Genomic DNA, 14,642 nt, shown 5'->3' on the forward strand with positions numbered 1-14,642 from the left:
AACATTTATAAAGCGTGCTATTTCTCTTAGTGAATCAAGCCCCAGGTGTGCTGCTGGAGGGTATAAATGAACCTGTAAACAGTGTATTCAGTTATGAACACAATATGTGACACATTCATGTACACACAAATATAATACAAAAACACACAAAATACATAGAAAAGAGGCAGAAAGCTGTCCTTTAAAAAAAAAAATTGTGGCAGCATGCTGGATATAAACAAACTCACTGATTATTACCAAGGGCCTACATTGCTCAAGGATTTAGTAGTGAAGTTAGTAAACGCAATTAATGTAAATAGGGCCATAATGAGTAAACGTTTTAAGTCACAGAATATCAATATTATTATTATTGTTGTATAAAGCGCCTAGCACCAACATATTCCATGGCGGTGTACAAAGTAAGAAACAAATATAGGGGGGGGGAAAAGTACAGACAATGGTGTACATCAATATACAATAGTTTAATTGTGATTAAAACTGATGTGTTCCAGCCCTACTTTCCTTCTAAATGGGGCCACATTTTCTATTTGTAAGATTTATAAATGTAAAAAGCAAGTGAAATACAATACAATACAATAACATTTCTATAGCGCTTTTCTCCCATAGGACTCAAAGCGCTTAGGCTCTCTCAGATTCATTAGTTGGTAGTAGGATGAAGTCTTCACACAATACAAGTTATATTTCTGCAATTGCCAAACTGAACAGGTGGGTTTTCAGTCTGGATTTAAACACGTCCGGAGATGGAGCTGTCCTGATCTGTTGAGGTAAGGAGTTCCAAGACCTAGGAACAGCATGACAGAAGGCTCTGGGACCAAAAGTTTCCAAGTGGACTCTGGGTATGACTAGATTATTAGAACCTGTGGATCTGAGATTGCGGGGATTGCTACGCAGCTGCAACATTTCTTTCACGTATCCAGATTATTTAGTGATTTAAATGTCAATAGGCCAATCTTGAATAGGAGCCTCCATTCTATAGGTAGCCAGTGAAGGGAGTGCAGGACTGGCGTTATGTGGCAGTGACGGGGTTGGTTGGTTAATAGTCTTGCAGCAGTATTCTGTATCAGCTGTAGGTGGTATAAGTCCTTTTTTGGAAGGCCAGTGTAGAGAGCATTGCAGTAGTCCAGTTGGGAGGTAATGAAGGCATGAACTAAGGTTGGTAGATCTTCTGGGGGATGAGGTGTTTGATTTTTGTGATGTTCTTCAGGTGAAAATAGGATGATTTCACCACAACAGAGATGTGAGTTCTGGAGTTTAAATCCCCATCAATTAGAACTCCCAGGCTACGCACATGATCAGAGCTGTGTAGATCCATGCCTCCTATTCCCAGTGGTGAAGACTGCATGTTAAGCTGTTTTGTTATCATGCTTTGCCCTCCAATCAGAAGGACTTCAGTTTTGTCTGCATTTAGTTTCAGCCAGTTGTCACTCATCCATTGCTGTAGTTAGCGTAAGCAGGCGTTTATAGTTGGAGTTGGGTCTGTCACACCAGGCTTGAAGGAAATATAGTTAGGTGTCGTCCGCATAGCAGTGGTATGTCAGGCCATGTTTTTGGATTAGTTTTCCAAGCGGTAACATGTAAATCATGAAAAGTAGGAGAGAAAGGATTGAGCCCTGGGGCACCCCATACTTAAGTGGAACAGAGGTGGACAGGAAGGGCCCCATAGACACTTTTTGGGTTCTGCCACTCAAGAAGGATTGGAACCACTGAAGAACTATGCCATCAATTCCGCAGTATTCCTGTAGCCTGTTTATCAAAATGCCATTGTCAACTGTATCAACGGCTGCAGAAAGGTCTAGGATGGAGCACTCTGCTCTGTCTCTTGCCATGAGCAGGTGATTGCATATTTGGATGAGGGCAGTTTCAGTGCTGTGATGTTTCCTAAAGCCAGACTGGAATGAGTCATAACTGTTATTTTGTAGGATTTTGGCTTCTAGCTGGAGGTATACGGCTTTTTCAATTAGCTTACCCAGAAAGGGAAGGTTAGAGACAGGTCTGTAGCTGGTCATTGCACCTGGGTCCAGGGAGGGTTTTTTGAGGAGAGGCCTGATGATTGCTTCCTTCAGTAGAGCAGTTGTAGTAAAGCAGTAAATAAGCTGCCATTACTTCATTGTAGGTAAAACTTTCTACGTTGGTTGCAAATATGCTTACAAAGCAAAAAGTTAAATAAAGATGATACCTATGTACTAAAATAATGTTCTTATAACTAAATAATTATGTGCACAGTATGTATTTCAGAATATTTATTTAACATTTATGTTTATTGGGTTTAGCTTTAGCTGGTACCAGAACTGAACAGTAAGGTGCTGTCCTCTTTAAAGTATTTTTTTTATATTCTTATCATAATTGATATATCTAAAAGCTTGATAAAGGGCAGAAGCCTGAAGAATTGTGCCAGTCATTGTTGTCCATTCTACCCCAAAATTTCCAATCAAGTAAGTGGGAAAACACACTTATTGCTTCAACCCAAGTGTTCTTTGTGGATACACATGAAGTGCTGCCAGGAACAACACTTTTTTACACTTCCATACTACATTCTCAAGAAATGATCAATAGTGATCAAATGGTATAACAGTTAAACTAATTCCATGATAATGAAAGTAAATCACTGAAAGATGGATTGTGATTGGTTGCTATCATGTTACCTTAAATGTCTCCCTGGAATGGAGGTCAGGAGGCAAAGGGGAAGTAAACAATAACGTCCAGTTTCTTAATTAAATTAAGAAAACTATCTGGAAGCATATCTAGTTTTAAATAAAAAAATAAAAAAGAGGAAGCTAATCCACCCTGCCTCTAAGCTACCTGTTTTCCTCCTTAACTTCATATTTTTCCCTTTCACCCATCTGAAGTCCCACAGTTGGGAGATGTTAATACCTTCAAAAAAAAAAAAAAAAAAAAAAACAGCAACCTTCTGCTTCTCTGCAGAGAATAGGATTGTCTTAGGAAAAATGTGATGTTAGGGAGTGATTGCTCATACAGACATACTGATCTGACGGAATTAATGTCAGTTTCATGTGTTTTATTGGGTACTGGTTTATTTAATTATCTAGTCATTGTGGTCACCTTTGTAGGAAGTGGAACCAAACGTTTTATTCCATGTCATTAAATCAACATTGTATAGTTGTTATGCAGAGTTGTTATTTGTTCTATATTTTACGTTGAAGGTCTTTCAAGATAGTCTAAGTAAGAGGATTATTATCTTGACCTGTGTATTCTAAAAGGTTTTGTTTATGTATATTTGATGCTGTTTAGCTATACTGGTCATTTGGCATAGTTGATAATTATTTGACTAAGCTTAGCATCTTATGCATGTAAAATACTTCAATGAAAATATGAATTGGAAAAATTCAAAGATGCCTTAACAACTGAATGACACAGGCACCCTACTGAGCAAACCTTAGGCTTACTGTTGTAAGTAGCAACAACATTCTCTATACATAAAAATCTATTTTTTTTTTACCTTCCAAAACAAAGAAATCATGAACTGAGAATGTAAAATAGGGGGGAGATCATTTGTTGCAGTCACACTTTTTCAGTTTGTCAAGCTGTCTTATTTTGACATCTTACCAAACCAGCTATATTAAAACAGGTGGCATTATTGAACTAACTTTCAACTATGTAATAAACACTGCAGGTGTTTATATTTAATTGCCTCTTGAAACAGCAGCAACTTAAAGTGGAATGAAGCCTCCAAAAATAATTTATATGATCTGTTGTATAAAAGAGTGACCTGCACCACCTGTTCTTCCTTGAACGCTTTAGCAAATGTTTAGTCACAAAATAATTCCAAAACTGCTCAGCTCGCAGAATCATATTTCAAGAAAATGGACCTATCACCTACCTCCCACAGCACTTGAAGCCTATTTCTGAAGAGACAGAATACAACTACGTGTGTGTTACGCTTATTGTTTGTGACACTTGAATAGTTTCTTTTATATTTACCTTTTCACATAGGCATGAGGTTGCCATCGTCTGGACTTAAATATTTATGAGGGCTACAATTCAATGGTATGCCCTTAAGCTACATTTACTGCACCTTTCCTATTGCCAGTGATCACTGTATGTGCTTACTTAGGAATGGAAAATATTGCACTAATGAAACATTGCCCCTCAAGGCCTATATGATCAAATGTTAATATGTTCCTCAAAATACATTAAAAGGGTGTTTTTTAAACCAGTTCTCAGGGCTTAATAACAGGCAAAGTTTTCTAGATCCATGTTTACACTTACAGGTAACATTATTGCATGGTTTATTTTAATTGTTTTCATTTTACTTGTTAATTAATGCACTCTGAAAATTTCTGGATATATGGAAATTGATAGTTACTTCCTAAGGCAGGCATTATATTTTGACTAATTCTCTCTTTAACCTCCTTAGCGGTAACCCCGTGCTGGACACGGGGTAAGCCGCCGGAGGGTGCCGCTCAGGCCCTGCTGGGCCGATTTACATAATTTTTTTTTTGCTGGACGCAGCTAGCACTTTGCTAGCTGCGCCAGCACAATGATCGCCGCCGGCCCGTGCCCTATCGCCGCTATCTGTTGCGGCGCGCGCCCCCCCCCCCCCCCCCCCCGACCCTGTGCGCTGCCTGGCCAATCAGTGCCAGGCAGCGCCGAGGGGTGGATCGGGACTCCCAATGACGTCCCGACGTCGCTGACGTCGGTGACGTCATCCCGCCCCGTCGGCATGGCGACGGGGGAAGCCCTCCAGGAAATCCCGTTCTTTGAACGGGATTTCCTGATCGGAGATCGCCGAAGGCGATCAAAGTGGGGGGATGCCGCTGAGCAGCGGCTATCATGTAGCGAGCCCTGGGCTCGCTACATGATTTAAAAAAAAAAAAAAAAAACTGCTGCGCTGCCCCCTGGCGGAATTTTTCATACCGCCAGGGGGGTTAAAAAAAAAAAAATTTCAGAATATTCTGGCATACTCTTATTGTATAAATAAACACATTGAATCTAGTGTAAACATTTCTTAGGACCATAAAATTGGTTAAAATTTAATAATCAATTTTCAGGAAAGGTAAGTCTGACAATACCGTGTAATGAATTACAGCTTTAGAAAAATTATAGGATAACAGTGTGGTGGGGTCTATTCTGTAAGAAGGGCCAATCTATTAAACAGCTCTCTAGTAACAGTGGAATCCTGGTCACTTACTTAAATTGGAATCTGCCCAACTAAATACAGGACTTTCATTAAAATATAGGCATGTCAACTCCACTATGTGTACAGTATAAACTTTGGGTATATTTCATTTTTGTTTATTTGTATTAAAATCATTTACTCAAAATTTGACTTGTGATGCCTTATAAACTATACAATGCCAGCAAGGCACAGAAAGTATTTAGAAAATTGATGTTCAATGTTGAAAGACATTTAGCTCTTTCACACCACTGGTTCTATGTTGTGACTTAAATGACAACTATCATGAAAAATTGTAAAATGTAAAATATAAGCATATAAAATGTACATTTCCCCCAGAGTAAGATGTTTTTTTTTCATATTTCACTGTCACTTACAGAGTGTTGTAAAAAATCTAACAGATCTGACAGTTTTTGGACTAGTCCATTTCCACATGTGGAATTTTTAGGTATTTCTTTATTTACAAACACACTTAAAAGAAAGATAATTGACTGCAGCTGTGGTGGTAGGCTACTGTGCATGTGTGTAGTGTGTCCTCTCGTGATCGTGCTCTGTGGTCAGGGGCTTTCTGTGCTTGCGCAATGTAAGTGTTTGTAAACTATGCAAACTTTCTTGACCATGGGAGTGTGATCGAGAGAAGGACGTGGATGCACAGCTGTAGTTGGAGTTCTTTCAGAGGGACTAGAGGTGCGGTGGAACTGCAGCAGGAGACCACATAGACTAGACTACTAGGGGCTAGAAGAAATCCCAGGTAAGTAAAGTGTAACATTTTTTTTTTAGTGCGGATGTCTTTTAAAACTCAATTGTAGTCACATGATCACTCCAGGTGCTGCTTAGGGTCTCTCACATGTAGCCCATTCTCTTTCTCTCTCTGTGCAAGATCTGGGTGCCAAAAAAGTTCATTAATCAATGTTATTCTATAGTTTTCATTATAATTACAATTAAAAAAATCTGAAAGGACTAGAGGCTTATTTTATCTGGAAACAGGATTCAGCTCTCAAATATTTTAGCATGCAGTCATTTTACTAATATATTCTTAGGTAAGTCAAACATCCCTAAGCACAGCAAACTTACTGCAAATTAAGAAAGTGTATTCATTTAATCATAAAGTCTACCCAAATTCCACCGCTATTGCCAAATGGAGTAAATACTAATAGTCAAAAGGGATGAATAGCAGCATCTCGTACCATTTGGTAGCAGGTGATTCTGTTGAAGAGAGTTCAGAGGATGAGTAACTGGAAGGTTATGCTGTCCAGGCAAGTTGGGATGGTTAACAGAGGCTTGTGATCCTTGGGTGGGGAGAGACTGAAGCTTTTCTTTTTCCCAAGAACCATCACTGCTCCCTGTAGGAATGAATATACATAATTGGAATTTAGGATGATGGAAGCTTCTATAATTAGCAAAGTCATAAATTGAACATTTTGAATTTTGTATTGTGATTTAACACCTTTTAAACTTTTTTAAGGTTACCATTAACGTAAAATTCCTCCTTTGTTAAACATAGCTATGAGTCATATATTTCATGGGACAAGTCTATTGGTGATTTAATAGTGTTAAAATATTTCCTTTTAGCTTGCAGCCAGTTATTAATTTACCAACTTAAATGTAAGCTCAAATCTGCTCTTTTTCTGCAAGAACTCTGTACTTTGCTTACATTATGGAATGCCTAGAACTTCCCATTTTCCTCATTTAGTTTTAAAGGGAAACAGTAAAAAAAAAAAGCCACAGGGGGGTACTTATTTTAGGAGAGGAAGCCTCTGGATCTTAATGAGGCTTCCCCCATCCTCTTCAACCCTCCGGGATCCAGTATTGGCAGTCCCCAAAAATACAGCTGACAAGCCTGTTGGCTGTGACGCAGGTGCAGTAGCACCTGTAATATTTACCATCTCAGCTCTGGAGCAAGTGCAGTAGCGGCTTTCTGATGGGCTCCAGTGGAAATAGTTGAGCAAGTTGCCTGCGCAGTAGAGCAGACCCAATTAGGCTCGGTTATTTCCACCAGAGCCCATTGGAAAGCCACTACTGCACCTGCGCTGCAGCCAATAAGGTAAATATTTACATCGTCACTGTTTGGGAGCTGCCAACGCTGGATCCCAGAGGGTGAAAAGGATGGAGGAAGCCTCATTAGGATCCAGAGGCTTCACACTCCCGAGGTAACCCCAGGGGCTGTTTTTGTTTTTTTAACATTAATTTTTACTCTACCATATACATAATTTGTGCTTTGTTGGATTACATATTCTGGCCAGAAATAGAGTTTCCATTTTAAATCCTGATTGTCATGGATGGTTTGTAAATATTGGTTCACATGCATAGTTTTAGCGTGGTTCTCCTGGAGTCCTACAAATTTGTTGAAATGTTGTGGAACTCAGTAGTTGATTGAGAAAATAGTGTAGACACAGAAAACATTGTACTCTATGCAGATCCATAATGGCTGCCCATGTATGGGACCCACTCCTGCTGATTTAAGTTAATTCTAAGTAGGCCTGGAATAACATCTAATAAAAAAGGGTTACATTCAGGTAAACTTTTTAAAGTAGACATGAACAAACAAACAAACAAACAAAAAGAAAAACACCTATCAGTAATATTGTGCCTCTTAGGGTCCATTCACACTAGAAAACGCTAAGCGCTAACGCAAAACGCTGAGCGTTTTTCTGGCGTTTTTTCCTAGCGATTTTTCATTGTATAGAGAGCGTTTTCCAGCGATTAGCGTTTTGCGATTTCTAGTTCAATTCAAATACTTTTATTGAATCGCTAATCGCTCCAGAATCGCTCAGAAAACGCTGCATGCAACGAGTTTGCGTTTCAGCAAATCGCTATATGCTTAGATGAGAACACTTCCATACACTTTCATTGTGCACATGTTTTTCAAATCGCTAGCGATTTTCAGCAAAGCTGAAATCGCTCTGAAACCGCACAAGTGTGAATGGGCCCTTAGGCTACACATACAAACCATTCCCCACACATAACACCTTGTTAATTTTCAAAATTTCCTTCTCAGCAAAGGGAGGCAAAATAGGGTATCTATCCAAGCAATTCTGGAGTGGCTGCAGAATGAGCTCTGTCAGGGGCTCCATAATGATAGTCAAGACCTCCTGGAAGTGTAGGCAGTAAGGGCACATTTCCACTACCAGTGTTGCTATGTGGAAACTGCACTGCATCGCAACACAAAGAAACTGCAACCAATTCACGTCAATGGAGTAGTTTCCATCGATGCAAATTGGCCTACGTGATCTGGCGCGATGCAACGCGGGGGAATTTATGGATAGCATGCTGCAGTTTTCCACAGAACACATCTAATTCCCCATAGCCGCCGACGGGAGGCCGCATGATGCCTCATCCGGTTGTACGGACGACAACTGGAAGTACCTGCAGGGGGACGCGAGGCGATGTGGTGATCACCTCACATCCATAGCGCTAGTGGAAATGGGCCCCAAGAGACACTTCAGAGCTCACAGGAATGATCATTTTAAAGAAGAGCCACCAGGGAATGGCAAGGTTTGTAGGAATGCAATCTTACTGTTAAACTAGGTATGCATGATACACGCACATTGTGACCTTAGTTTCATATGCTTAAAGGACTGCTATCATCAACAATTTCAGTACAATGACAGAGACGCTTGGCCCAGCTACAGACCTGCACTGTACCTACTCCTACCTATTGCCTGATGAAGCAGAGTCATACCTGCAAAACACATTGGATTTTCCCCTGGCGTATGAAAATACATTTGTTGTGCTAAACTTTGTTGGCATATCTTGTGTGTGTTTGGAGGCGGTAAATCCACCACTGCCTCTACAAATTTTACACTTTTTAGACATTTTTATTCTTCTGGCACCTCAGTATCCCTGTTACAATTTCAGTACAAGTATAAATATATGTGTACAGAAACCTAAAATAAGTACATCTCCTCTAGAGTAAAATGCACTATACATTAATTTTCACCTATGTTACTGACACATACAGTAGCCAGTAAAAATCGGATAGATATAAGAGGTTTTGGACAAGTCTATCTCCTCATGGGGGATTCTCGGTATCTCAGTATCTTGTTTATTCTTTACAAAGGCAATCCCTAGAAACGATCTATACAGAGCTCGAAGAATCCCCCCCAGGTTAGAGACTAGTCCAACACCTGTCAGATCTGTCAGATTTTTACCACCTACTGTAAGTGACACGATCATAGGAGAAAAGTAATTGATAATGCATCTTGATCTGGGACAAATGTACTTCTTATATGTATTTTAATTTTTGTTTTGTGATAGTGGTCCTCTAACAATTCAAGTCTGTGTTAAATATTTTACTGTACACCCAAATGGTTTCCTTTCCTTGTGAAGTAAAGAAGCCACTTGGAATAGTCTTGAGACATCTTCTGGAATACTAAAGAATTTACCTATATTCCACTAGGTTAAAGAGGAACTGTTGCGAAAATCTTAAAATTTAAAACACATACACATAAAAAGTACATTTCTTCCTGAGTAAAATGAGCCATACATTACTTTTCTCCTATGTTGCTGTCACTTACAGTAAGTAGTAGAAATCTCACTTACAGTAAGTAGTAGAAATCTGACATTACCAACAGATTTTGGACCAGCGCATCTTCTCATAGGGGGGTTCTCAGGGTTTTCTTTATTTTTAAAAACACTTAGTGAATGGCAGTTGCTCCGTCCAACTGCCAAAATAGTGTGCAGCGAGCAGGGAGGCTGGCCAGCATCTTTGTATAAAGATTTTTCAGGGAATGTCTTTATAAAGAAAAAAGGCCATGCTGAGAATCCCCTATGAGAGATGGACTAGCCCAAAATCTGTCAGTAATGTCAGATTTCTACTACCTACGGTAAGTGACAGCAACATTGGAGAAAAGTAATTTATGGCTCATTTTACTCTGGATGAAATGTACTTCTTATTTGTATGTGTTTTAAATTTTAAGATTTTCGCGACAGTTCCTCTTTAATCATGATATGGTCATATAACAACATTCAGAAACATGCATATTATACTGATCCTTGAAGTCCTTGAAGTTTGTGGTATGACATTTAGTTCAAAATGTATACAGTCCTCTCAGAGTTCAGAGTACTCTTGGGTAGAGCTACAGAAATATGCTTTAAATTCTAATTTCTTAAAGGGAACCAGAGATGAAAATTATAAAGATTTTATACATACCTGGCACTTCCTCCAGCCCCATATGCTCTGATCGATCCCACGCCGCCATCCTCCTCTGCCCGCAGCTACGTGAACCGGCTCCCCGCTGTTCCGTCAGTCGGAGCCAGTATAAGCGTAAGGGAAGTGCGCTGTTTGCGTATCTCTGCAGCAGCCACTGAAAAGATACGTAGAGGGCGCACTTCTCCTGCATAGCTGGCTCCGATGACGTCAGTGATGGGACCCGGTTCTTGTAGAAGCTGGCAGCGGAGGATGGCGGCGTGGGATCGATCAGAGCGTAGGGGGCTGGAGGAAGTTGCAGGTATGTATAACATCTTTTTAATTTTCCTGGCTCAGGTACATCTCTGATTCCCTTTAAAGTTGAAACAATAGATATTCACTAGAGTCAATGGAAACATCTAAAACAACAAATCTGTTTAATATACCATATGAACCTATATTTGGTATTCCAGTTTCAGACTCAGAATGGTAAGCTTGACATTCACAAAACCTATATCAAAATCCATCTGTTTCCTTAGTTTGTTTCCCCACACACCACAGCTTCTTGCTGAATGATATATATCTACTGTTTGTAAATTCAGGGCAAGGTATTCATAAACAGCTGTCTGATGTTTCTTAAAGAAGAAACCTTTTATAGGACAAAGCAGTCTGCAGCATCAGCAGGATAGATATTACAGAATAAAACTTTGCTCGACAGGACACAGGAAGCCATAAATGTTCTAACCTGTGATGGATCATGGATTGTGTATCTATTTGTGAGTAGTAGACAGAAGTTAATTAGAGTATTATAGCATAGTCAATTGTCTCTTTAATGAGTCATTCCTTTTAGGTTGAAATAATAACCAATAAAACTGAAGCAGCATCTGATAAAAATTATAATATGGACGTATTTCAGAGAAAATATTGACGATAACAAAAACATCATCACAATTTTGAACATTTGCATAAAGTTCAATCTCTAGCAAAAATATTTTAAGCCTTAGCATTTAGCATCAAAGTGATGTTTATGCATAGTTGCATGAAAGTCAAAATATAATTAAATGAACTGAAACATCACCTGGCTCTTATTAATAAATAGGTGTGGCTCATTTTACCTTGGGTTTTTAGGGAAAACTACAAAAAAATTATTTTATCAACAAGACATATATTATGCCATATTCTTATTCTAACAAGAAGAATCCACAGCACCACATCAGTGATGTATAGCTCGTTCATTGTTAAAATGACAAAGAGATAGCCATAACAGCAACAGACGCTGTTTCGGACAAAGTCCTTCCTCAAGCTGTATCAGAGAGAGCCTGATACAGCTTGAGGAAGGACTTTGTCTGAAACAGCATCTGTTGCTGTTATGGCTATCTCTGTCATTTTAACAATAAAAGAGCTATACATCACTGACGTGGTGCTGTGGATTCTTCTTGTTGGACTTCTTTTGACTCACTGAGGGCTATTGGGTCTATCCACTCAAGCACATGTCTGTCCCCATTTGGGTGCTTGTCTATCTGGTTTCCATATTCTTATACTAAACATTTCTGGAAAGGCACGGGCCTTGGGCAGCAACAGCCCAAGGGGGCACCTGTACATGAAAAAGGGGTTGCTACATATGAAAGAGGAAGCTGCAAATAGGGAGCAAGGGAAACTTATGCTCAAGGTGGCTGTTCATGAAAGAGAGGGGCTGCATACATGGATGATACACATGGAAGAGAGGGCTGCACATGGAATGGGAGGGGTGCTTCTGGACATGGAAGGGGAACCACAGCATACTTGGCCTAGGGGCACACAAAGTAAAAATCCGGCCCTGTGTGTGTGTGTGTGTGTGTGTGTGTGTGTGTGTGTGTGTGTGTGTGTGTGTGTGTGTGTGTGTGTGTGTTTACAGCGTCTTTGACTATCTTTTCATGCTGTATAAGGTGTCTTGTAACTTATAAAAAGAACTGTTTTAATTCAAATCAGATAAAGGAAATATCCAAATATTTTAGTTATTTTTGTGGGTAGTGACATATACTGTACATTTAGGTGTGCATGATGCCATCTATGTCAGACTGGAATAACCATCTCTAAACTAGGAGGAGGCTTTGGCACAATTTTTTTCCAGCATGCAATGCTCTTTTAACATTTTAACCAATATTAAAACATACACATCCTCAGCCAAGTAAAGTAAGATGCGACTACAAAACCTAATCAAAGATCATCTGAATCCATTAACCAGTTGCCTGTTTAGAAAGCCCTATTAACAAGTTAATTAAGTACTGTATATATCCGCGTATAAGCCTAATTTTTCAGCACAAAAAATGTGCTGAAAAGTTACCCCCTTCCCTTGGCTTATATGCGAGTCAGTGGAGCAGAGGGGATGGTGGAACAGATATTGTTACTGTCATTGGAGCATAGGGATTGTGCACTAGTAATCCTGATCTTGCCATCTGGCTCCCTGCTGTTTCTGTGCCCCCCATCCCCTGCAACATGGTGTGCAGAGTGCACTGCTTAAGACTACCTGTGTCTCCCATGTCCCATCTTATAGAGCAGAGCATGCCAGCAACCTTTCAGCAGTGCAATGATCAGGAATTCTTCCTGTATGGCGTCTTGGGACACAGCTGTATCATCCTTGGGGCACATCTGGCTATGAGGAGGGGAGCTGACTTGTACTGGGGGCACATCTAGCTTCTGTGGAGGGGGCTATACTGGGGAGGGGATAATATGCAAGTCATTCACTTTTTCCTGTTTTCTTAGGGAAAAGTGGGTATCTCGGCTTATACGTGGGTCGGCTTATATGTGAGTATATATAGTAAGCTCTCAAGTTTTGTCAGACTTAAACAAATTAAGGCATAAAGAGAAGTCAATGACATAACTAAACCTTAAACCACAATTGAAGTGCAAGGGATATGGAGGTTGACATATGTATTTCCTTTTAAACAGTTCAAATTACCTGGCTGTGAGTTACCTCTCATACTTTTTAGCCATAGACCCCGAACAAGCATGTAGATCACATGTTTGTGACTGAAGTCTGACTAGGTTAGCTACATGTTTGTTTCATGTGTGTGATTCAGACACTACTACATCCAAAGAAATCAAAAAGACTGCCTGGCAACTGGTGTTTTTAAAAAGGAAATACATATGGCAGCCACCATACAACTCTTCAGGTTTGCTGTAATATGCTTCTCCACAACTTACATGATTTAGAGGCTACATAAACAAAAATTAGGGTCAGATAGGAGAAGAGTGTGCATTTGTGAAGCAAACTGCACATTAAAATTTCAGCACGTAATGGAGATAATTTCAATAAGCACCTAAGCTAAAACTGACAGAGCCTGACCAGCTCCATCTTAATAAGGACAGATGTGGGTTGCAGGATTAATCCCTCACCTTTTCTGGGGTCCTCTCTCCAAGCAGGTGATCACTCTGCCTCCCTCAAGAATGGGCCCTGGCAAATTTTTTGATGGGAGGCTCTGGCCATGCCCATCTGTGTTGTCACAACCTGCCCCAGCTTGGCAGCTATTGCCTAATTGTTGGTTGCTGTGATTGGGGCGAACTGTAAAAATGCAGGCAGAGGTATCTGGAGAGCTTCAGCAGTCTTTGGAAACATTGCTGCAACTGCACTGCTGAGGTGGGGGGTCGAGCATCACCAGAAGAAGAATATTTAACCCCGCAACCCCCCATCTGTCCTCATTAAGACAGAGGCTGTCATTTTTTGCTTAGGTACTCTTTAAATAATATTAGTTACTGGATTTAAACCTGGCTACTTGGAAAGCAATACATTCATATCTCTGGAACTAGAGATACACTTTATAGAAACATATAATATTGTTCTTTTCTGTTAACAAGTTACCAAGTATGGGCCTAGAGGTTAGCTTTGAATACCAAAATATCAGCTGAAAATATCTGTCTTGCCATCTAGACTCACACAAACACTATCGGCATTAAGAAGTACAATCCAGTAGGTCAAGGATGAAATTCTGACAGCACAAAGAAATAGTCTTTTTCATATGTAATCCCTCAATAAAAGTCAGCTTGTAAGCATTTTTGAGAACTGCTGTCAGACTGACATCCTCGCATGGCCTGTGACCCGGCAAGATGCTCATGAAATTGTGCATGGCTGCAATTCCAAATGTATTAAAGCACAAAAAATGGAGTCACGTGTTTAAGATACAAAACCAGATATCTTTTTGAACAGGACAAACCCCATTGATTGAAGCCCTACTGCGTCCTATATCAGACTTTCTGCCAAAGCTCAAACGCTTTAAAAGTTAAACGGTAAATCATCAGACTTTACATCGCCATGTACAGCTTCCAGTAAAAGTGTTTTAATTGTTGCCTTTTTTTATTGTCTCTCAAGCCTGTGGAGATTTGCATACGCTATATATTCACATT

The 14,642-nt window shown here is 39.9% G+C and overlaps 1 protein-coding gene across 7 annotated transcripts in view; it reads right to left on the reverse strand.

The window, feature by feature from the left end:
* Positions 1-14,642, reverse strand: part of DACH1 (dachshund family transcription factor 1) — a 458,644-nt gene that overhangs the window by 132,305 nt on the left and 311,697 nt on the right. For 4 of the 7 annotated variants that reach the window (XM_068267839.1, XM_068267841.1, XM_068267840.1 and 1 more), the window contains one exon: positions 6,322-6,477. The exons of the other annotated variants lie outside the window; for them this stretch is intronic. In XM_068267839.1, coding sequence (XP_068123940.1) covers positions 6,322-6,477 — 156 coding nt within the window. The remainder of the gene's footprint in view (positions 1-6,321; positions 6,478-14,642) is intronic. 7 annotated transcript variants of the gene reach the window in all.

Source organism: Hyperolius riggenbachi, chromosome 2, assembly GCF_040937935.1.
Source record: "Hyperolius riggenbachi isolate aHypRig1 chromosome 2, aHypRig1.pri, whole genome shotgun sequence".
Classification (NCBI taxonomy): Eukaryota; Metazoa; Chordata; class Amphibia; order Anura; family Hyperoliidae; genus Hyperolius; species Hyperolius riggenbachi.